The sequence below is a fragment of the Netta rufina genome (assembly GCF_964035555.1).
Source record: "Netta rufina genome assembly, chromosome: 3".
Taxonomy (NCBI): Eukaryota; Metazoa; Chordata; class Aves; order Anseriformes; family Anatidae; genus Netta; species Netta rufina.
Window position 1 is genome coordinate 101,641,582 of NC_140125.1, and position 25,184 is coordinate 101,666,765.

Consider the following 25,184-nt stretch of genomic DNA (forward strand, 5'->3'; position numbering starts at 1 on the left):
CCGGTGAAGACCTAAGGGATGGTACGCTAGAATCAGAGGGGCTGTGTGCCAGTGAGGTCCTTCGGTCAGATCCACAAGGTGCTGAGTGTAAGGAGACGCACTTGAAATGCTTTTACACGAACGCACGCAGTATGAGGAATAAAATAGATGAGCTAGAAGTCCTGGCCCAGTCCCGCAACTACGACATCATCGGCATAAGCGAAACCTGGTGGGATGAGTCCTGTGACTGGGGTGTTGCGATAGATGGTTACAGGCTCTTCAGGAGGGACAGGCAAGGTAGGCGAGGTGGTGGGGTGGCGATGTATGTGAAGCAGGGGCTGGACTGTGTGGAACTTCAGGTTGGCGATGGCAAAGTTGAGAGCCTCTGGGTAAGGATCAAGGGACGAACGAATAAAGGGGATGTCGTTGTGGGAGTCTATTACAGACCGCCTGGCCAGGACGATAGCGCCGATAAATTATTCTTTACAGAACTAAGAGAGGCCTCGAGATTAACTCCCCTTGTCCTTATGGGGGACTTCGACTTGCCGGACGTTAACTGGGAGTGCCACACGGCTCACACAAGCAAGTCCAGGAGGTTCATGAAGCACCTAGATGATAACTTCTTGGTGCAGGTGCTAACGGAGCCAACTAGGAAAGGTGCCCTCCTAGACCTGTTGCTAGAAAACAGAGAGGGTCTGGTGGGAGATGTGGTGATTGGTGGCCGCCTCGGTCATAGCGACCATGAAGTGGTTGAGTTCAAAATTTATGGTGACAGAAGGAAAAGTGCCACCAAAACCTCATCCCTAGATATGGGGAAAGCGGACTTCAGGCTGCTCAGGGAACTAGTCAGCAAGGTCCCCTGGGAAACTGCTCTTGAAGGCCTCGATGTCCACCAGTGCTGGTCACTCTTTAAGCGATGCCTCCTAGAAGCACAAGATCAGGCAATTCCAAAATATCGCAAGTCAGGCAGGCGGGGCAGGAGGCCGGCGTGGCTGACCAGGAATGTTCTAATGGAGATTAGGCGGAAACAGAGTGTTTCGCTACTGGAAGGAGGGCCAGGCGTCATGGAAAGAATACAGGGATGCCGTTCGTGTTTGTAGGGAGAAAGTTCGTGTGGCCAAAGCACACCTAGAGTTGAAGCTGGCTGTGTCTGTGAGAGAAAATAAAAAGGGGTTTTTTTAGATATGTAAATGGAAAAAGGAGAACTAAAGAATACATAGGGCCGCTCCTTGATAGGGAAGGTGTCCTCACAGACGATGACATAGGCAAAGCAGAGACGCTTAACGCCTTCTTTGCCTCTGTCTTCAATGCCGATGATGGGCTTCGGGACCCAGGGTGCCCTGAGCTGGAGGGCCGGGACGGTGGGGATGACAAACTCCCAACTGACCCTGAACGTGTGCGGGATTTGCTACTCCACCTGGATCCCTACAAGTCCATGGGTCCGGATGGGATTCATCCCCGGGTGCTGAAAGAGCTGGCGGACGTCATCGCGGAACCTCTTTCAATTATTTTTCAACGATCCTGGGAATTTGGAGAGGTCCCGGTAGACTGGAAGCTGGCAAATGTTGTGCCAATTTTCAAGAAGGGTCAGAAAGAAGACCCTAGCAATTACAGGCCTGTCAGTCTCACGTCAGTGCCTGGTAAAATCATGGAGAAGTTGGTTCTCGGACTTATTGAGGCGCACCTGGGGGACAAAGCAGTCATTGGTCCCAGCCAGCATGGGTTTGTGAAGGGTAGGTCCTGCCTAACTAACCTGATTTCCTTTTATGATAAGATCATCCGTATGGTGGACCAAGGGAAACCAGCTGATGTGATTTTTTTGGACTTCAGCAAGGCTTTTGACACGGTTTCCCATAGGATCCTACTGGACAAAATGTCCACCATACAGCTAAATAAAAACATCATACGATGGGTGAGCAATTGGCTAACGGCCAGGGCCCAACGGGTTATGGTAAATGGGGCTGTGTCAGGCTGGCTGGTCACCAGTGGGGTCCCTCAAGGCTCCATTTTAGGGCCGGTACTTTTCAATATTTTTATAAACGATCTGGATGTAGGAATAGAGGGTATTTTGAGCAAGTTTGCTGATGACACCAAACTTGGAGGAGTTGTGGACTCAAATGAGGGCGTAAAGGCCTTACAGAGGGATCTGGGTAGGTTGGAGAGCTGGGCGATCACCAACCGCATGAAGTTCAATAAGAGAAGTGCCGGGTCCTGCACCTGGGACGGGGAAACCCTGGCTGCACGTACAGACTGGGCGATGAGACGCTGGAGAGCAGCCTAGAAGAGAGGGATCTGGGGGTCGTGGTAGACAGCAAGTGGAATATGAGCCAGCAGTGTGCCCTGGCAGCCAGGAGGGCCAACCGTGTCCTGGGGTGCATCAAGCACGGCATCGCTAGTAGGTCAAGGGAGGTGATTGTCCCGCTCTACTCTGCGCTGGTGCGGCCTCACCTCGAGTACTGTGTGCAGTTCTGGGCACCACAGTATAAAAAGGACATGAAACTGTTGGAAAGTGTCCAGAGGAGGGCTACGAAGATGGTGAAAGGCCTGGAGGGGAAGACGTACGAGGAACGGCTGAGGTCACTGGGCCTGTTCAGCCTGGAGAAGAGGAGGCTGAGGGGAGACCTCATCACAGTCTACAACTTCCTCGTAAGGGGGTGTCGAGAGGCAGGAGACCTTTTCTCCATTAACACTAGTGACAGGACCCGCGGGAACGGGGTTAAGCTGAGGCAGGGGAAATTTAGGCTGGACGTCAGGAGGGGGTTCTTCACAGAGAGGGTGGTTGCACACTGGAACAGGCTCCCCAGGGAAGTGGTCACTGCACCGAGCCTGTCTGAATTTAAGAAGAGATTGGACTGTGCACTTAGTCACATGGTCTGAACTTTTGGGTAGACCTGTGCGGTGTCAAGAGTTGGACTTGATGATCCTTAAGGGTCCCTTCCAACTCAGGATATTCTATGATTCTATGATTCTATGATTTATTCCATAATGGAATGGGTTATTTATTGTCAGATCTAGTATTATCTGACCTTTAAGCATTGGGATATAGTGAAGATCCACAGCTGTATTTATAATTTTTCAGTATTGGTCCAATATTATATTTCTTCTAATTTTCTGGAATTGGACACTATTACATTTTTAAAAATTCAAAATTGGTAACAAAAATCTATATATAGAAAACGGAATGTGGTGTTTGGTCTTATATAACTATTGGTTGCAATCATAGTGAACTATATGTGATCATAGGATTGAATAAATTTGTGTAAATGGTCTTGGTTATGATACTGCTCAGCTTACGACATTTTAATTTGCAATACGAACATCTTCAAATGTAGGAGATTTTTGCGTTTTTGCAAGTAGCTCTAATTTTAAAAGCTGTTTTGTAAGAAACTTTTAGGTACATACTTAATAATTTCTCTGAAAGCGTTCTTCAACAGGAATATTTGAAGCTCTGTAATGAGCTATGCTATGATCTATGAAAACACAAATGCCAAACTTATAAAAATATATTATGCAAGTAGAGTGCTTTGTAGAGCTATAAACTAATTTATAGAATCAGTATTATCATGTGAAATATATCTACTGTATAAAAATAGGAATGTTAGTTATAGTTGAGTGGACACAATAGCATTACGTAGTACCTTGTTTGTCTTTTATAAAAAGGCCAAGGCTATCTATGTAGTGTACGTGTATTTCAAGCCCAATAATGCTCAAGCAATCAAGCCATTAAAGCATTTATTCCATCATTCTTATGTGATGGGATAGATTGTGATAATTAGTTTACAGGTTGTGAGTATAAGTGGAGAGAAACACAGTAATTAAACAGGATTTATGTCATAGAAAATGACTGTTCTGACCATGAAGGCAGAAACATGTATTCTAATTCAGATTGGATCTGAACTTTCTTAGTGCATTTGAATATTTTGATTGAAAGTTTTGAGTCAGTTCAAAATGAAGAAGTGTACCAATAAAGCAATTTAAAGTAGTGCAGATTTCAATAAAGCTGTATTATATGGTCTGAGATTGAAACATACACAACTTTTGATTTAAATCAGATACTATATGTCAACACTTAAATTAGTTGTCCATTTTTAGCACAGACTGCTGTGGTATAATGTTCATGGTAACAGAAGAAAAAAATTTTGGAAATGTGTGAAAGTTATCTTTTTTTTTTCTTTTTTTTTTTTTTTTCCCTTCCCATATGCTTTTGTTTTACCTTCCTAAAATGAGACTGAAATCAATGATGCATTGTATTCCCTCTTTCCCTGAGTTAGCATAAATCTAAGTATGGCAAGGTGGGTTTTAGAAAAAAGAAAAAGCTAAAAATACCTTGTTAATATGCGTTTATCGGCTTCAGTATTAAAATCAAAAAATCCATTTATCAGAATTAGAGAAATCATAAAATATCTGATCAGTAGGTATCCATATAATGTAATCTTGTCATTCTGTACATCAGAAATCATATACAAAAAAAAAAAACAAACAAACATTTAATCTTACATGTTCACGAATTACAGTTCCAGTTCTTGAACAGTGGCATTATATACACTATTGTTCAGCATGTTGCAAAACAGTTCTCACCAACTCTGTGATTAGTGTCAATGAATGAATTGATATCATTGTGTTGTCAGGCACCAAGATTTGCACATTAAAGCAATGCCAAATTCAGTGTACTATTAAACATATGATAGGTTGATACGGAAAAGTATTGATAAATGTTTATCTTCTTTATGCAGTTAAACATGAAACGCAAGAAAATAACCATTTGAAGTGGACAATCATAAAAAGTCTTTTAGCATATGCTGCAAAAAAAATGGCATATGGCTGAAGATATGGATTAGAAGACATTGGTATTTGCGATTGAAATATGAAAATAAATATAATGTGTATACCCGATAGCAACTAAAGAAGATAAATCAGCTATGAAAATGTGCAACCCAAAGCTGTTCATATAGTTTTCTTGTGAAAACATTTGTCAAAACAAAGAAAAAGCGTGTAAAAGTTTGTTTTTAGGAAGAGTATCACATCAGTGGTAATAAATAATAATAAGTCTGCATGCAGAATTCATACAAAAGTTCTGTTCTCTGTGTTAAGGAGAGTGCCTATATGTAAGTGCCTATAAATCAGTGTTGAATGATACTTCAAAACAGAACTTGAATGTTTAGTTTCCAGGGTACCTTTGAAAATCATAATTTTTTTGAGTAGAATGAACTCTAAAGCATCTTCTGTACTTATTCAGATATTGTGTTTTCACCTAAATGTATTTTTTCTACAATTTTTTAAAGCACAGAACTGTTACACTTCGTAGACAACCAGTTGGTGGCTTGGGCTTAAGCATAAAGGTATCAATAACTTCTTATTTCTTCTTTTAATTTTCAGTATGACTGGTTCACTTCAGCCTTAATTGAGATCTCATGATTATTATGCATCTTTTACAGGGTGGTGCTGAGCACAAAGTGCCTGTCGTCATATCAAAAATGTTTAAAGACCAAGCAGGTAAAATATATATTTATGTTATTTAAATATATAGTACTGTATTGTACATGATTTAAAAAAAAAATTAAATGTTCTTTAAACTCAGAATTAATTCTAGTTAATTCTTTCAGTATCACACGGTCTTTAAGCCTTTCTGTAAATGTCCAAGTGATCCACGTGCCTTTGTATTGAATTTAAAATCTATAATCTTTTAAAGTCTTTAGGACCTTCACTTGAAGTTTTACTGTTAAGTAATAGTTTCACAAAAAAAAAATTTACTACAGTAAGACAGTTGTGTTTTAAACAAAGCCCTGAACATTACTTGTGAAAACAAAACTATGATACAAGATACCTATTGATGCACTTAAGTTCAATAACGCAAAGGATAAAAAAATATATAAACGGATATATAAACCAAACATATCTTTTCCTTGCACAGTAATTCATCATACAGCATGACTGACTTTGCCTAGTTGCAGAGAGTGATTCGTAATGTTTGTTACAATAACATTAGATCTAAATCAGTGTAGCCCAACACAGTTAAGTATTACATTGACATTTATCTATCAAAAATAACCTTTTGGGGACAATGATAGACTGATCTTGGAAAACTGCTCTGGAAAATAAAGGGGACAATCAGTAAAGTAGAACCATTGCATGGGAGTGGGCAGTGCCTTGTAAGATGGCCTAAGGGTCATTTAGTAGTAGTTTCATTTCGGGTGGACATGGACACAGGGACTAGTTTGTTCTTTGCTGAGGCAATCTTTACATAGATGTGGAAGTATTGTGTTCCTATGATAAATCTTCTATGCATTTCCTCTTCCCTAGAATAAATCTACCTGTTTCATGTAACCTTTTATGCAAGAAAAGGCAGAGCGCTATGTTATGATACTTGGTGCATGCCCTGCTCCATAAAGGACTCAGAACCACTGACACCATCTATTTACTCATCAGCCCCTCTTCTTGCTGTGCCTCAGTGTAAATTGTGAATATTTGCTTTTACTTGGCAATGTGTCCAGCCTCATGCTTTAGTAGATCTCAGACAGTACTTTTTCTTCTCTGCATTTTCTTTTGTGGGCCCATGTTTTGCTTGAAGTATAATAGCTGAAGTTGGTAATCTAGTTTCAGATGATATCTAGTGAACACTGAATAGATTGTCTATGCCGGTATCCAATTAGAAAGACTCCTTCAAGTTTCCTATGTTACGGCACTTAGATATATTTCAACATGATGATTCTCTTTTATGATATTGTTTCTGCAGAAGAAAGTGAATAGATGTTTTTATGCCAGTTGTGTTATTGTAGATGGAACATTAATAGGTTCCATGAATACACAGCATAATAAACCATATGAAGAAAGTAAATACATAATAATAATAATAAAAAAATACTAATATAACCACTGAGGTCTAAGGAATGTAGTTTATGCAGTTAATCACCAACAAGATATCTACTGCCCTTTTTAGGACAGTGCTTTGAATCAAAGTTAGCTGTGGTTTTATAAATCAAATACTTGTATGCACAGTTTTGTATCTAGGCAGTTTTTCATGAACTAACTGTGTTTATTTGTAGAGTAATGAATGCAACAACAACTTAAGGTGTCAGTGGTATACCACAGATTTGAAAATCTGTCCTCGAAAGATATTTGCAACATCTTGTAGCCTTTTGCCGAAGGAAGCTCTAAAGTGAGTAATAGTTATAACCAGAGACAATGCTGTATCACAGTAAGTTCCTAGACAGTGTTCATGGCTGAATCAGTGAATGGTATAAAGACACTGGCACACCTGACAAAGTATGAAGAAAGCTGTATAGATACTTCATCAGTTGCACCTCTGTCATGAAGATGAGAACCTTGGCCCTGCTTTCACTGTGGGGGGTCTGGAGTAGGTCAGCTCCTGAGGTGTCCTTCAGCATAAGTGATTCAATGATTCATTGAGCACTGCCAACTCCTATTCTTATGATGTGTGTAGCTGAGTATCCTGAACTTTGAAAGGAATCAGTTCATTCAGGCTTACTTGATGTACAGTGAACCTGTAAGAAAATATGTCAGATCCATTAAATGTATTTAAAGGAATCCTCGTAAACAATATAGAGATAAATGATACAAGCTTTTCTGTGATTATATCTTTCCATCTAGTGTCTGTTATTCCCATCTGTAATTACTAAAATATTTTTTGTGAACTTTGATTGTAGGTACAAGTGACTTTTATTGCATACAGTGCTGTATGTGTTAATTGTAAAAACTTCATGTTCCTCTGGTCAAGGAACTGAATTTCTGTTTCATGTTGCAGGGTTATGAAGTTAGCAGTCACATTTGGTTACCTTGATGCAGCTTTCCATTTCTGTGAGCATTGCTGTAATAATCTGACTACTGCTGTGAGCTCTGCTCATATCTCACATAACATGTGGAGTCAGACAAGCAGCAGTGATGAAACAGAACAGTGGGTTCAGATCAATGAGGCATGACAAAAATAGTTAAATAAAATTGAATAAAAGCTGGTGTAATAGGGATAGTTTGCATTTTGCCAGTTTTGCAAAGGAGAGCCAAAACTGGTTAAAACTTTAATTTGAAAGCATTTTCCCACCTCCTGCGATAAAGGGTGACTTGTTATTTTATGAGTTTAGCCCATTTCTGAGGGGAGATGCCATATAACCTGGCAGGATTGGAACAAACTCAGGACATTCAGCCATTGAAACATTTTTGGCTTGAAACTCTGCGCTCTCCAAACACGGACTGTGTCCAAGTACCACATCCTGGCAGCCTCCATTTGGGACCATCTGTTTGGAGGACACAGTGCCAGTTTGATGAGGGCTTACAGCAGTTTCACTTACACATATATGCCAGACAAAGCTGGTTTGATATGGAAGCATATGTGATAATGCCCGCAGAAGTCTTTTTTCCTATGCTGACTCCAGTCATCCACGAAGGTGGTGCAACTAGAGTAACCAAGCCTAGTATGGATAAATCATTGGGCATAGTGTGAGATTACAAGCAAGATGCACAGCACATTTGCATTTGTAATTTATATTCTTCATCACCTTGGCTTCATCAGCCTTAGCGCTTCACTTCAGCAAGGTCAAGATTAAGGAAGAGATAAGCCAAGATGGAGATATTTATGTTCATAAGGAGTTCAAAATGAATCCAAAACTTTCATTATATGTTATGAAAGTGAAGGCTAATACAAGGCTATCTTTAAACATAAGAAAGACCTGATTTGAAGATATTTTTTTTGAAGTTAGATGGTATTTTATCTATGTACACTATTTCCTAGTATCACCTACATATTAAATACACATACACTTTTGATGGCTTATTCATATTTTCTATGTGTCATTCTAAATTATATTTGTCAGTGTTATTTTTCTTTATTACTGAGTAGCTGATTATATTTAAAGGTAACATTGACTCATCATTATCTCTATTGAATCCATGCCTGCAGCATTAAATGTAGTTTCACAGGACAGAGAAGAATATTCTTTGCATTTTTGATTTATTTATTTATTATTATATTGCATCCTTGAGACCAGCAGTGCATACGGTAGAAAGGATATCCTAATGAACTGTTAAAGAGCAGTTAACAAGCAAAGTGCAGATACTCTGGTCCATGATTCAGAAAAGTATTTTTGTTCAATAGAATAGTTAAAAGCATACTTAAGGTCCAATTATATGAATTGGAGTCAGGAGTCATCAAATATATAACAAGATGCATATAGATAGGTAAATTAGTGAACAGAACACTTCATACTATTCAGGTTTGTATCAGGATTTAAATGCTGAAGCATGGGACATAAGTTATTGACCTAAACCTTAAGAATTCTTTGGTTAGAAGGATGCAAATGGTCAAATTTATGTGTTTAACTGAGCAGGTATATAGGTTAAATCTAATCTGTGGAATATGTTTACAATGATGATGTCTTCATTATTACAGTGAAATATGTATTTTTATGCATTTAAATTATTTCTAAAAAACATGATGAAATATTTGTATTTTTGTTTTGTTATAGAATTTGACTTATTTTTCTTTTTATAGCAATTAAGATTGTGATAAATCTAAACCACATTTTTATGGAGAAAATTAAAGCATTGCCATGGGTTAATTTGAATTTGTTTTCATTCCATTCATGGCTAAAAATCAGAAACAGTGAATTTAGTGTCCAACTCTAGATTTAAACAGTCACTTACATACTTTCCCAATGTGAGGTTCTCTCTCTAGATATATTTATGTATACACGCCTGTTGATGTATATAAAAATTTGTGCATTAAGTTCCTGATAAAGAATAATGCTTTTTTTTAAGTTTTTGTTTGAAATTGTATTCATAGGGTAAATAATAGGGTAAATAATAAAATTATTCTTAACAGATGTGAAGATTGACTTTTGATTTAAAAAAAAATTATTTTTTGCTTGACAGCTGTGTTAAAATGTTAAATGTTTCTGGGAGTATTATTTCAGTTCCTTAGGTATTTATGGTGAGTATTCTCTTTGAAAGGTGCATTTTGCAGTTTCTGAAACAAAAAGGTTGATAAAATCTGAAAAACGATATCTGTAATTTCAGTGGACCTCTAATGTTATGGTTATTATGTGTGTACTCCAAATTTCATAGAAAAAGGTACAAAATATTGCATTAGTTATCTGTTGCAGTTGGGTGAAAAAAATGCGACCCAAAGATGCCCTTTAAATGTACAACTTCTTTTTTTCTGCTCACCTACTGATCTTAAAGGTCTTTTTCAACTTTAATGATTCTGTGATTCCATAATTATGAATGGCTGACAATGTAATTCCCTTATGAAACGTAGAAATCTAATGAAACACATTTAAAATTACTTTTTGAATTTGTTGCCACTGCAGTCCAGACTGAAGACAAAGGTTGATGATAATTTTTTCATGTAGGAAAATTAGAGAACTATATTGTACATGTTCTCTCAGGTAAATTTTTTCAGGAAAGAACTGCTTGAAGTCCTTCTGAAGATGAATGGTGTTTTGGACTTTGGACTTGAAACTTTCTTTTTACCATAGAAAGTAGTTTAGTATAGAAGTTTTAGTATAGTAGTTTTAGTATAGAAGCTGGAGAAGCAAGCAACTAGGCAGAAACAATCTAAAAAGTAGCAAAGATGCCTACTGCACTGAAAAATACAAATTAAAGTCAGAGTAAAACTCATTCAGATTATTTGGGCTGAAGCACAGTCAAGAATCATACAGAATATTTGATGGAAGGAACAAATGTGACAACCCTTCTGCTTGGAGATACTGTCATATGGAATAATATGAAAGATTTAAAAACATCCTTCGGCGACTTCATAAAAGTTCTACTTTTGATCTTTTCAGTGTTCTTATCTTTCCATTACTAGTTTCTGAAATAAAGACTTTCTAGGCTATTTTAGAAAATGTATCTCTTCTTTCATTGTGTCTCATTTAATGCATGTATTTCCATTATTTCAGGCATCCCCCCTTAGTCTGCAAGTTTGTCTTCCCCTCTACAGCATTTAAAACTTTCTTGCATTCTGTAATAGTATTTAATGGAAGCTGTTACACATTTGTGAAAAAAAATGAAGATGCCAGATTTGCCTTTAATTTATATCCTAATATAATGTTACATATTCATAACTTGTCTGACTATGTTATTCAGCTCAGCAAGCCTTTTAGATGTGATATTAATCATATGTCTATTAGAGCTAACCTTATGCCTTAGAGTATTGCAATTGTATGATCAGATTAATTTTCCTTTACATTTCAGTACATTTTTCTATCAGTGAATTATTTATTTCTATTTATTTATTTCTATTAGTGATTTATTTTTTTGTAATGCACACAACTATTTTACTTGAAAAAACCTGTAGTAAATCTGGAAATACCTGATTTAGATTGATTATATGTATAGAGTACCTAGAGCTTTTAATACTACTAACCATATGAAAGACCACAATTTTGTCATTTTAAATAGGTTTTCAGTGACTCTTAATGGAGTGTTAGCTATACCTGGCTATTATAACTTTTTTTTTTTTTTTTTTAATGACAAAAAATAGCTTTCTTGTAGGTATAAGTATTGCTTTTGCCTCTTAACTATTGCTACTTAATTCTGTATGTATACAATGCATAAATATTTTTACTTTTATTTTCAAAGGCAAGAAACTTCCTAGCTAAGGTTAAGCGTGTATCCCCAGTGGTAAATAACAGTGGCAATTAGTATCTTCAAATTTTCTGAAGATTATAGAATCATAGAATGGTTTTAGTCAAAAGGGACCTCTAAAGATCATTTAGTCCTATCCCCCTGCCGTTGGCAGCGACATCTTTCACTGGATCAGGTTACTCAAAGCCCCATCCAACCCAGCCCTGAAATCTTGCAGAACACTTCTTTGGGCAACTGTTCCAGTGTCTCACCAACTCAATGTAAAATAAATAAATCCTTATGTCCAATCTAAATCACAGAATGTTAGTGATTGGAAGAGACCTTGAAAGATCATCTAGTCCAATCCCCCAAATATCTACCCTCTTTCAGATAAAAAATGTTTTCTGTGCCTTGCCACAACAGGCCCTGGTAAACAGTCTTTCTCCATCTTTCTTATAAGCCCCCTTCATATACTGAAAGTCCAGAATTAAAAATAAAATAAAATTACTCTGCTTTTCTTGTTGCCCCAACTCAGTTGCCATGCCTTTCCTTAGAATAAATAAATAAGAAGATATTTAAAGTGTTTATATAAATAAAATAAGGTGTGAGTGGTTGAGAGTACAGCCCGCAAGGGTGATACACTGAAAATTAAAAGAAAGTGAGACGGAAAATCACAGAATCGTCTAGGTTGGAAGAGACCTCCAAGATCACCTAGTCCAACCTCTGACCTAACACTAACAAATCCTCCACTAAACCATATCCCTAAGCTCTACATCTAAACGTCTTTTAAAGACCTCCAGGGATGGTGACTCAAACACTTACTTGGGCAGCCCATTCCAATGCCTAACAACCCTTTCGGTAAAGAATTTTTTCCTAATATCCAACCTAAACCTCCCCTGGTGCAACTTAAGCCCATTCCCCCTCATCCTGTCACCAGGCACGTGGGAGAATTAAAAATCAGTGCCTTGGTTTCTCTCAGCAAAAGTTGTCAAGAAACCAAGATGGGTTGCATAGAGTACAAAGGATAATTCTGAGAAGAATTAACATCTGAGAATCAACCTATCAAACTAAATTCTGTTTTCATTCCAAATATCCTTATTTACAACAAGTACTTCCTTAATAGGTTAATTGTTGCATTTTGAACAAATATGTTAAAATATATAAAGGTATTCAATATAGTCTTGTGTGCAGCTTTGCAAATCACAGAATTTTTGAGGTTGGAAGAGACCTCTTAAGATTATGTAGTCCACCATTCTGCTCAAGCACCATTAGCTAGAGCAGTGTGCCCAGGACTGTCCAGTTGAGTTTTCTTTATTTCCAAGGATGGAGACTTGACAACCACTTTGCATGACCTCTCTCAGTTTTTGGCTCAAGTCCTCTAAAGAGCATGTTAATATTTTAAATCTTCTTAACAAGGTTGTATTTCATACCTGAGTTAATATAGTTCTGTTTTAAAGTATTGATTACAAATGCAGGTACAAGACTGCTTGTTTTCAAGAAAATATAAAAGTGAATTGCACCAGTGGTGTCTTTACAATCACAACTGTAACTATGTCCAAGAGAGAAGGGAAAAACACTTGAAAATAACTTTATGAAACCTCTTGCATTCTAAATACCAATTTCTCCAATCTTCTCTTTTTAATTTGTATACTTGCTTAACTTGTCATTTAAATTCTTGTTATGGAGCACTTCTTGAGCACTTTTACATATATTTAAGGTTAAGCTTAAGAATCGAGAGGTCATGAAGTCAATGAACTTACCTGTATGCCTAAAACAGCGTGTTTTTGTGTATCATAAATACAATGTTAGAGGACTTAGCACCCAGTACATGTCTCATAGTATTCAGGAATTCAGCAAAAATTTATTGAAAGTATGTATTGTTATAAGTCTTGAAAAATACAAGCACATCGTATTACTTACAGACTCAAACCTGCATAGATCTGTGCATCACTACCATGTGGTAAGTCAGAGTTTCCCAAGAATCTGGTGAATTAACCATTTCACTGTCTTGTAAATTTTGAAAACTTCAATACAGCTAATGGATATGAAGAGGAAATAAAACAGAGTTCAGAAGAATTACTTGTTCTTTTTTCCTTTCAAAGGGTGCAAATATCTTTCATAGTCCATGTTTCTGTCTGATTGTCTATTTATTTATTTATTTATTTTTAATAGCTAGTATGATAGGTCATTTACTCTGGGGAAAGTTTTTCCAAGTCTAATGTATTCTTAAGAATAGGATTTTTTTTAATTTATTTTTTTTCTTTTATGGTTTATTTTGTATCACTTCCTCTATAGAAGCCCCTTTGGGTTTCCCTGATGCTTTCCTCCAACTGCAGTAACACTTGTGAATTTAATGAATGTACAAAAGATAATTGAAATGGAGAGTTGTTATCAGTGACAAATACTAATTGTTGCAGCACACACCTGATTTTCTTTTAAACCCTGGTACATTTCTGCTTATTACTACTTTGTGCATGTTTTCTTTTGAACATGTTTTTCTGGCCATGTTCAGTTCATTACTTATAAAATATTATTTCAAGTTAAGCTTCAAGAGATATCCTGAATTCCAGAAAAGTTATATTTACTGTTTCTCTGAATAAGATTATATGCTACTTGGTATCTCAAAACACTTTCTCAAGTGGTCTGTTTTTAGTGCTGATTAATTCTATGCAGCGTGACTCATAATTGCAGAGCAACCTTTCATAGACATCTTTGTATGTGAGGATGCTACCAGTGAGAGACAAAGTTCCACATAAAGTGGAACATAGCACTTGAAATTAACAATGTTTTTTTTCATTCAGAGAAGGTATAACTTAATGAAAGCATAAGTAGAGTTTGAAATGATACACTACTTGTCTTCAGATTTAAAATGAGAGAGAACAAGACTGTCTTTTTGTCTCTTTCCAAGGAGTTTTTCAGGTCACTTTAGTTCTAAGACACTTCCTTACTATATTGTGTCTTCTGCTTCGCAGTGACATTTCCTCTACAATTTGACTTCTGGAAAATATTTGTCTTAGAAATCATCATTGATTTTAAGCTATAGAGGATATATATATAAAGCAAAGTGTTTCATCACAGACTTGTAAGCATCATTTGCCAGAGTACCATCACTGGCCATAATGACAGCAGCCATGGAGGTGTCCACATTATTGTGTTAGTTTGCTGTATAATGCACTTTTGAAGTGAATGTCCTGATTCTGCCTATTTTCCATGTTTTATTTCCGTTCATAGAGCATTTGGCATCAGCTGTGTAACTCTCCCCCTCTCATTCACTTTATCTGGAGAACTTCAATTGTGTGTAAAGATTCTGCAAGCAGAATATAATTGCTTTGTGCACTTAAACTATAATATTTATTGGCTAATGCACACAATTGGTAGCTAGGGGCATTGCAGTACTCATCACTGTGGGACAGCCTTTGCTGTCTTGGCAGTCAGCAATCAGGTGGGGAACGTTCAGCCTCTGTTGCTCCCTGGATGGGATTTACCTCCAGTGCTGCTGAGTTACCATCCTCCAGCTACCTGTTTTTGTCCCTTGAGATTTTTTTTATAATTTTTTTTTTTCATGTCAGTGTTTTTCCTCCTCAGTCCCTGAATTGTTTACTAACCCTATCTCAAGAACTTTGTGTTGGTAATTTTCCCTTTCCTGTTTTTATGGAACTGTTACACAAAACTTATGTGGGCCCCCAAGTAGCCCATCCTGAAGCACAGCAGCCTCACACAGTGATGCACTCCTTCTACCAACAGTCACTGTAAAGAGCCACAGAAGCTGACCTTACTTAAAAGCAATACAGCAGCCCCTGAAACTTTTACCTCCTCATAATACAGTGCTTGAACATCTGTTGAACCAGAAATACACTAGGGAGGGGTCATGGAGGTATGGGTGGGTCTCAACCTGCTACAGGAGGACACCCCTAATGAACCAGACTTGGGCTATTACTGGGCTATAATCCATCTCTGTTCTGCCTTATCACCTGCTATTACAGATGTAGTAAATATTTCTCAGCTTTGTTCCTAGTCATTAACACAAGTGGGCATAAATGAATAAAAAAATGGATCAGATTACTTTCACTATTGGTGTATGTATTGCTAACGTCTTGACCAGAAGTTTAATACTGAGATGCCCAACGTAGCATCTGTCTCCCCTAGCAATACAGGTACCTCTACAGGCTACACGGAATTGCTTGTGTTTTTTTCAGTGCTTTAAATCAGTTGCGGTTCTGTGCAACTGAATTATGCTATTACAAATTGTGTGCATATTTTTAAAATATAAACTGGGATTAAATGTAGGGTAAAGACCTTCAATACAACTTTTAACATGGTATTTAAAATAAATCACAAAATCTTTCCTAAGTACTGATAAAAGTACTAATAAAATGTATCTTTTATCTGCCAAAAGAATGATGAAAAATCTATTAGAAATACAAATTTAATAGAAAGAAGCTGTTTTTTTTTTTTTAAACCAAAAGTGGGACATTTTCAGTGGCAAAAGCTTTATTGTAGAAATGGTAAGAATATTTTTAGTTCATTCTTTTTTTCCTTCCTTCCTTCCTTCCTTCCTTCCTTCCTTCCTTCCTTCCTTCCTTCCTTCCTTCCTTCCTTCCTTCCTTCCTTCCTCTGTCTGTCTCTCTCTCTCTTTCCTTCTTTCCTCTGTTTACATATCTCAAAATACTATCTTGGTTAACATTCTTCAGTGTCTCAAACTGTGACTATAAGATCACATATAAGACTATTCATATGCTTAATTTAATCATATCAGTCTGCAGGATTGGAGACTTTCTTTCAATTAAGTGCTAAATTTCAAGAGGTAAACATCCTTGAATTCTGCTAAAAATTAAATAAATTTAAAAGCTGATGAATACACCTCAAAAATGTCATTGTGTCTGTGTAGAATTTTCTTTGCAGTTTCATTATATCATTCCCATTGATTTTGTAAGGCAGGAAACATGCAAATTACCAACTGAAATAATGTATTATGTTATTCTCAGGAACAAAGATAAGTCAAACTTCATGTTAAAGAGTTGTATTAAATTCTAGGCACAACCTCTTTAATTATAGCAGTCCCTGTAAATTTGTTCAGGGGGAAAGGAATTGCTAAGTAGTTTCAGAAATTCCTATTTCCCTTTTGTAGAATAATAATGAAAAGTGTGAATCATGCTTTCCACATAATTTAATGAAATCCTTCATTAGTGAGAAATGACATTTGTATTCCATGTTAAATACGTTCTTTGTGCAAGGGAAGTAACTCTCTTAATTTGTTTAAAATTGCTAGGAATCTATTACCTTTTTGGAATGAACACTGATTGCTATGCCATTGGTATTTTCACAAGCAAATCAGTTTCAAATGATGCTTACAAACAGCATGCTAAACCAAATGCTGAAAGATAATATACATTGTTTTTTAGTACTGCTTTGAATTAAATTATCCTCTTCCTGTTATCCCACAGCTGACCAAACCGGAATGTTATTTATAGGAGATGCTATAATGCAGGTCAGTAAATGTTTGCTTTTTTCTACAGACATTTGTTTCATACTTGCCTTTGTGTTTGTTTCATTAACTCACTTACATATTGGAAATCATTCTGTTCCTATTGCATCTCTGTTTTTAGGTTAATGGTATTAATGTAGAAAGTGCTACCCACGAAGAAGTGGTAAGTCCTTCCACTTTGGTTTTTTGATAGCATACAGAATATCCATAGTATTTTGTCTCTAACCTTTCACCATATGAGGTTGTTCATATTGAAGCATTTCACAAAATAAATAGAAGCACAATGTGAAATGTGAATACATATCTACTGGTTTTTGTTTGTTTGTTTGTTTTTAAGCTGCAGCTCATTAGCAGTGATTTTCAGGAAATGTTAACAGTATTTAAGTTTTGTTAAGTTTAGACAAATCTCTAGGTTAGAGCGGAATCAGGTTAAATACTACTAGCACAATATGTTGAATCTTGAAAGTGATTCATTTTCATGGTGCTATTCTAGAAGTGGACCAAGGTCTTCCAGTGTGTTCTAGGGAGTTATTAGTACTGTATAATAAAAGATTATGGCTTACAACGATCAGAAGATTATCTGATATTTTTTAGGCCAAGAACTCTGGAAAGCATTTTATTTTCTTAAAAGGAAAATTATTAAAATGTTTTCTACATTCCTTTGTAGAATTAATATGGCAAGGACTTCTCAAAATAACATGGTAGCTTTTCAAACTCCTTTATCCCCCTTTTAAAAGGTGATAGATTTCAGTGGGGGTGACTCTGTTCTTGGGGGAAAAATAAAGTAGGGGAACTATTTTATTTGTCTAAAATATGTTATTTTTGTATGTAGCATTAAGTGCTTAGATGTTTGCAGCCAAACCTCAAAAGAGAAAACACTTATCAGTTGCTGTATATTACCTGTCAGAGTTTTTATGAAAGGTAAGCCAAAGGTTGGTAGCTGAATTTGCAGAACATTTTTACCATCACATCACATATAGTAGGCCTAAGATGAATATTTGATGCCAGTGTTCTGGCCTAATTTCTTGAAGTTTCTTCTCCACTTCATATTCTATCTCAGTTTGAGAATAATTTCCACCTCAACCCTCAGACTAATATATTGGCAAGCACAGAAGAAAGGAAGTGTTTGAGTACCTGTTGATTTTAGAAGCCACTAAACCATTATTGACAGTATTGGCCAATCCACTGTTGAATGTTTCTGCATTCATTCTCCAACTGAATGCATAGCAAATCCCACTCCTAAATTCCATTCAGGTGTCAAAGAACACAAACCTAAAACTTTGAGATTTGCACACAGTGCAGTATTTTTGAGCACCTAGAAAGGCCACTGGAGAAGTCAGTGTTGCAAGTTGTTTTAATTACTATTAATATAGCAATTTAGTGATTAGGGATACTTTTCCAGAAAGCAGGAGGCTAGGGCTGGAGGATTCATCTAACTTTTGGCAAAGTATACCTGCATTCTGTCTCTGTAAAGAGTCTCCTACTTTCTAACTGTGTCAGTCAAATTAGTTGAGAGGCATCGAGCAATTCTGTTCCGAAGGCACTCAGCAATGAGGCTTATCTAGTGTCAGTTCACACTGGGTTACATTTTACAATTAATCTTGTTACCATCCTACAAAGTATTTAATTGATGGGAGTATGCTTGTCAAAGGTTATTCAGCAATTATTTTTCTTTCTTTCTTTCTTGCACCACGGTCTCATATATTCAGTGATCTACCCCAAAATAGGACTTGTGAAAGGTCATCCTGTGATATAGTTTGAACATACTTCTTTTCTTGCTGCTTCCATTCTGGGTGATGAAGACCTCATTTGCAAACACCTTATTCAAGATTACAAATTGCACTGTGTGATCCAAAGGAGTGGTGCTTGGTAGAATGGAATTAATTTTTTTCATGCAGCTTGTATGGTGCTGTTTTGGATTTGTGACTAAAACAGTGTTAACTAACACATCGGTATTACAGTTGCTGCTGAGCAGTGCTTGCACAGCAGCAAGGCTTTCTCTTTTTCCCACCTCTCCCCACTCTCAGCAAGTAGGCTGGGGGTGGACAAGAAGTTATTAGGGGACACAAGCTGGGCAGCAGACCTGAACTGAACAGAGGGATTTTCTGTGCCACATAACATCATGTTCAGCAATAAAAACTGGGGACAGTTTTTTTTGGGGGGAGATAGCCATTTTTTTGAGACTGCTTGGGCATCATTCTGCATGTGAGGAAGTTCACTGAATAAGCATAATTTTAGATAACCTGTCTTTTATTAAATGTAGGATTATGTATAATTATGTACCAGTTCAGCTCACAGATTTTAAAGACTTAAAACCCACAGGGGTAAATACAGGGGTGAGAAGGCTACAAGATCTGGGAATAGTAGTCAAGGAGGCCAATTTGTTGTGTTTACTACCTACCATCTTCACAGCTGACACTCGAGACTGTTATGTATGCAGCTGATCCTGATTGCACCAAATACCTGTGTTGTTTGTTTTTTTTTTTTCTCTTGAGCAAGGTTGAAAGGTGCTTACTTCTGTGCAAGCCAAACAACTGGCTTTCCTGGTTTTAACTTCCAATTACTCAAATTTGCTTTTCTTAGTAACTCTTCAAGCTGCTACTGACTTGTAATCTCACAGCTTAGTTCTGGCTAATGGTATGAATAGATACATGAAAAAATGGAAATTGGGTTTGAGGAAAATCCGTCTTTTACAGTAGGTAATACAATAGACTGTGGAGAACTGAAAATAATTTATATTTTTTGAAAAATAAGTTTATTTTCATAAATAGTATATTAGTGTGGAGAGACTGTGAGTGCAGAGAATGTTAATATGGAGATTAATATAGTTTCTGTATTGATTATATGCAAGGGAAATGTATTTTATTTCCCTGGTGGCTAATCAGATTATCACCCTGTACAACACAAATGGAACAGTCAGTTCTCCTGATAAAATGTCATTTTACTGTTCACCCTAAAGTACACTTTCAGGATGAAAAATTATATTTCATCTGCATCAATCTCATCCCTTGTGTTGGACTAAAAACTGCATATATATGTTTTTTGGTTTTTTTTACTCCTTTCAAAATTTAAAATTAAAATCTTTGATTCACTTTTTCTTTTTTTTTCTTTTCTTTTCTTTTTTTTTTTTTTTTTTTTTTTAATAGCAGTGTTTCAGTACTTAACAGAAATCAAAACTAACTATCATTTTAATGGTTCTGGATCAGGAGTTACGGTAACTGTGCTGTTTAAGATTTTTTTTTTTTTTTTTTTCTGTTGTCTTAGAGATATACCTCTCTAAGTAGCCTGTTTCAACTGAAAAATATTTCTGCAACGTAGAACCTATTCCTCCAGTGTTACTGAGGATTCATTAGGGCATGGGGAAGAGATGTCTGCCAAACTATAAAATTTATTTGACAAACTCCCAGTATATTAATTTATATTTAATTTTTCGGAAACTGTCAAGGAGAGTTATGTCCATAGCAATGCACTGGAGATCCTGTTTTTCTGAGCTATTCTACACTGCTGTAGGGTATACTACTATTAAATATTCCTGTATTGTCTGCGGTAGGCAGGTGATACATATGATCAAATAGTAGTAGTAAGCATTTGCTGGAACGTTTGATCAGATTATTACGAAATAAAATACATTTTCTATGATACTGATAGTAAAGCATATCTAATAGCAGGGAATAAATGCCTCCTTGTGAGGGTGAGCTATACAGAGATGTGCTTGCTGGCCCTTTGCAACCACAGGGAAAGCAGCCTTGAATTTCTTCATTTACTTCTTTTAAGCAGCAATAAGAAATACTCTAAGCAAAGACATTTTTTTGCCAATTAAAGAGTATTATACGTGGAGAAAACCTCAGCAATTCCTGTTGTGAATGTCTGGAGATTTGTAATTTTGGACATCATTGGTTTCTCTTCTTTCTCTCTGTCACACGGTGAGATGAAGCAGACAGAGAGGGTGCAACAGAGGAGGCTCCTTTCTGCTGGCTGAGTGAACGTTGGTTGGAGGAGAACTAGTTACTGCCTCTCTGGGCAGGGAGATGGAATTGACTGACTGTGTCCAAACATTTAGGAAAGAGTGTGAAGATTTTAATTTCAGATTTTTGTTGATAGGAAGGTTTGCAGGTGCTCATACTGAAGACTTTTGGTGGTAGTTTAATGAGTTGAAGTCAGTGTGATGCATTAGCTGGGCACTGCACACTACATCATTTCCTATCCAGTCGCTTTGAGGTTGCCTGGTACAGCATGACATATGTCCATGTAACTAAACTCCCTCACCTCTCCTGAAACAGGGAGCCTGTCTGCAAAATACTTATTGATAATGGCCCTTGGCCCAGGCTAACCCAGTCCATGCTAGGACAGGATTTAGAAGAGTGTGAAGTAGTTCATGTCTAAATCATACCGTGCTCTGTTCTGACAATTTAACTATATGGAATTTAACTAATTATGTTTCAGTGTTTGAATTTGTGTTCTGATCATGTTTAATTTGCTCATTTAAATGTCACCATAGGGATCATTTACTTGATAAATGATGACACGACACTTAACTATTCAATTAAAAATGAATATAAAGCAAGGTAAAAAGTAATATAAACATGAAAATATAATTAAAATTAATTATTTCTTATAAAAATGTAAATTTATATAAAGTATTTGTATTAGAAGAGGTGATGGAGTAAAATCATAAAACCATCATAATGGTCATAAACCATCATTTGGTTTAAATATAATTGTTTTAAATTAAAAGACATTGTCTAAGGTATGTTGATGTGTGGGGACTGAGAGGTGAAAAGTACATACCAGTGAAAGGTACAAAAGGTGATCTGTAGAACCACAGTCTGGTAAGCCTGGTTGTCTGTTCTAGTGAAATAATTAACAATCATAATTAAAAAAAATACCATTGACAAATATATAGATAAAACATTTTCTGGCAAAGAGTTGCTGTGTGTCAGAAACCTGCCTGTACTTTGTGAAGAATCAATAATCAATAATACGGATAAAGTATTGATATAGTTTGCTTGAGTTTTAAAAAGACTCCCAACAAAATCCTTGTTTCATACGTGCCTTAAAAGAAACATAATAACAATGGTTCTTGTTTGGATAAATAACTGTTTAAAAGATAGAAACAGGGGGGAAGAGTAATTGGGTTGAAGTTCACAATGAAGGGATATCCCACACAATCCCATTTTGCTGGGACTTCTGTTTTCAAGATATTCACAACAAACTGTGAAATGGAATGAAACACGAGGTGACTGTTTGCTCATTCAGTACTGGGTCTGGCTGGGACGTTAACTTTCCCTGCAGCAGCACATACAATGCTGCGCTCTGCACTTGTAGCCAGAACAGCAGTGTTATCACACCAGTGTTGTGTCTGCTGCTGAGCAGTGCTGGCACAGCACCAGGACTCTCTCCAACCCTCCTAGGGGGTGGGCAAAAAAGTGAGAAAAGAAACATCACCAGGCCAGCTGACCTAAACCAACCAAAGGGATGTTCCATACCACGTGGTGTCACACTCAGCAATAAAAGGTGGAAACAGGAAGAAGAGGGGAGGGGTGGGCTCTCGTTGTGAAAACTTTGGTCCTCTTCCCGAACACCGGCTACGTGCATTGAGGCCCTGCTTCAAGGACGTGGTCAATCATAGTTCATTTGTGGGAAGCAGAGAGCAATTTCTTTCCTCTGCACTTCCACATAGCCTTCATTCATGTTTTTTTTTTTTTTTTTTTTTCCCTTTCCCCCTCCCTTTTCCCCTTTCTTTTTGTTTTTCCCTTTAGTTAAATTGTTTAGTTAATAATGATCTTTCCTTAATCATTATTTTTTTTTCTTGTTCCCTTTAATTAAATTATCCTTATCTCAACCTGTGAGTTGTTCTTTACTTTACTTCTTCCCCTCCTCATCTAAGGAGGGGGAATGAGAGAGAGGTTGTGGTGTTTAGCTGCCCAGCACAGTAAAACCACCACACATTCAACAGAACTGTTTAGACTGGGAAGGGTAAGGGACAGCTCTGAAGAATGACAACAGGACTCACTGATTAAGTGACAATACAATAGAAGGTGAAGTCTTAGGATCATAGAACCATCTAGGTTGGAAAAGACCTTCAAGATCATCAAGTCCAAGCATCAACCTGGCCTACCAAGTCCCGTTACTAAACCTTAGTGCAATGTCCACACTTAAATACCTCTGGGGATAGGACACCCCAGCTTTCCTGAGCTGCCCATTCCAATGCTTGACCACCCTCTCCATGAATAAATTCTTCATAATGTCCAACCTGAACATCCCTTGGTGCAACTTCAGACCTTTTCCTCTCATCCTATCACTTGTCACCTGAGGGAAGAGACAAAGACCCTTCTTGCCACAACCTCCTTTTCATATAAAAGCAAAGTTGTAAACATGGGAGGGAAGAGTCCTTGCTCCACGTAAAGAATGATGGGCTCTGAACTGATCCCTGCAGCTGTGAAATAAAATCTCAGGCTTTAAGAATTCATAAAAGCTAACCAAATGTTGGAGGTGTTTGGTGGTTTTTTTTTAGAAAAGGAGTAGAAAGCAGAACTGAAAACATCCCTGTATGCATCTAAGGTGGCTTTGTATCTTCAGTACTGACAGTATTTCTGGTCCTTTCACTTCAAAGGATGCAGAAAAAAAACACAGGAAAAGGTTCAGAGAAAGCAACAAGGCAGCAAGCAGCATGATCAAAGATGTGCAACAGCTTCTAAATGGTGAATAGCTAAAAGGCAGGTAGAGCTTTACTCTGAAAATGGGATAATTGAGATGAGATATTGTGGAGACTTGTAAAGTTGATTGGCATGAAAGGGATAGTAAAGGACAGATTGTTCACTGTCTCTGCCAGTAGAGAAGCCAGAACTACGAGTTATGAAATGAAATTGAGATCTTTTTGTTTGTGAGACCTGAATAGAGAGGAAAATGATGGAGATTTGTCTGAAAGAACTTGACAGGGCTATGCTGTAAAATAATTTGTTGGGGGGGCCATACCGACGGATATCTCTGAGTCTCCTTTCATTTTTACCAAAGTATTTTTCTGTGAAATGGTTTTAATCTTTTGAAGATTAAAGATTGAAGATTGAGCATTTTCTGAATGTTCTCCTTAGATTGTTTCAGAATTGTTTCCTGAAATAATAATGAAGATAATAATAATAATAATTTAAAAAAAAAAAGCCAAAACCTTTAGCAGATGGTACTTTTCTTACTCAAGTTGATTTCTAACACTACTCTAAATCGTTTGAAGAAGAAATGTAGAGCTTTTTTCCTATTGACTTTTCTATGACTAGTTTCTGTATATGATAGGTAATTTCATTAGTTTGTGATTAGGTGTATTGTTGTCGTGGTTTAACCCGGCTGGCAGCTAAACACCACGCAGCCGTTCACTCACCCTCCCCCCTCCCTCTCTGGGACGGGGGAGAGAAATGGAAAGTGAAGCCCGTGAGTTGAGATAAAGACAGTTTAATAAGACAGGAAAATAATAATAACAAAAATAATAATAACAATAATAATAATAATAATAATACAATGGTGATAATAGGAAAGTAATAAAAATATGTACAAACAAGTGATGCACAATGCAATTGCTCACCACCCGCTGACCGATGCCCAGCCTAACCCCGAGCAGTCTGGCCCCCTCCCCCCAGCTAGCCACCCCTATATATTGTTTAGCATGACGTCAGATGGTATGGAATACCCCTTTGGCTACTTTGGGTCACCTGTCCTGGGTCTGTCCCCTCCCAGCTCTTACTGCACCCCCAGCCTGCCCGTTGGCAGGACAGAGCAAAAGGCTGAGATGTCCTTGGCTTGGTATAAGCACTGCTCTGCAACAATTAAAACATCGGGGTGTTATCAGCACTCTTCTCATCCTAAGCCAAAACACAGCATTCCACCAGCTACTAGGAAGAAAATTAATTCTGTTCTAACTGAAACCAGGACAATTGTTTTCCCAATGTATTGTTGTTATTATTTCTTTAAATGGGAAGATTGGGGCACTAAGTAAAAGGGTCATATCTTGACTGACAGAAGCTTTTGATGTGTTCCAGGCTAAGAGGCTATCTCCAGTTACACACAGACACGTGAACAGAAACAACAGTCAATCAGCTGTGAAGATTTTAATGAAAGAGAATTAGTTGAAATGATCCCAAACTCTTCTTGTGCT

The 25,184-nt window shown here is 37.0% G+C and overlaps 1 protein-coding gene across 1 annotated transcript in view; it reads left to right on the top strand.

Annotated features, from left to right (window-relative positions):
• SNTG2 (syntrophin gamma 2) overlaps positions 1 to 25,184 on the top strand; it is a gene marked incomplete at both ends in the record, with an annotated part of 296,049 nt that overhangs the window by 150,812 nt on the left and 120,053 nt on the right. The window contains 4 exons of the mRNA XM_084284773.1: positions 5,262 to 5,318; positions 5,415 to 5,472; positions 17,001 to 17,044; positions 17,163 to 17,204. Coding sequence (XP_084140899.1) covers positions 5,262 to 5,318; positions 5,415 to 5,472; positions 17,001 to 17,044; positions 17,163 to 17,204 — 201 coding nt within the window. The remainder of the gene's footprint in view (positions 1 to 5,261; positions 5,319 to 5,414; positions 5,473 to 17,000; positions 17,045 to 17,162; positions 17,205 to 25,184) is intronic.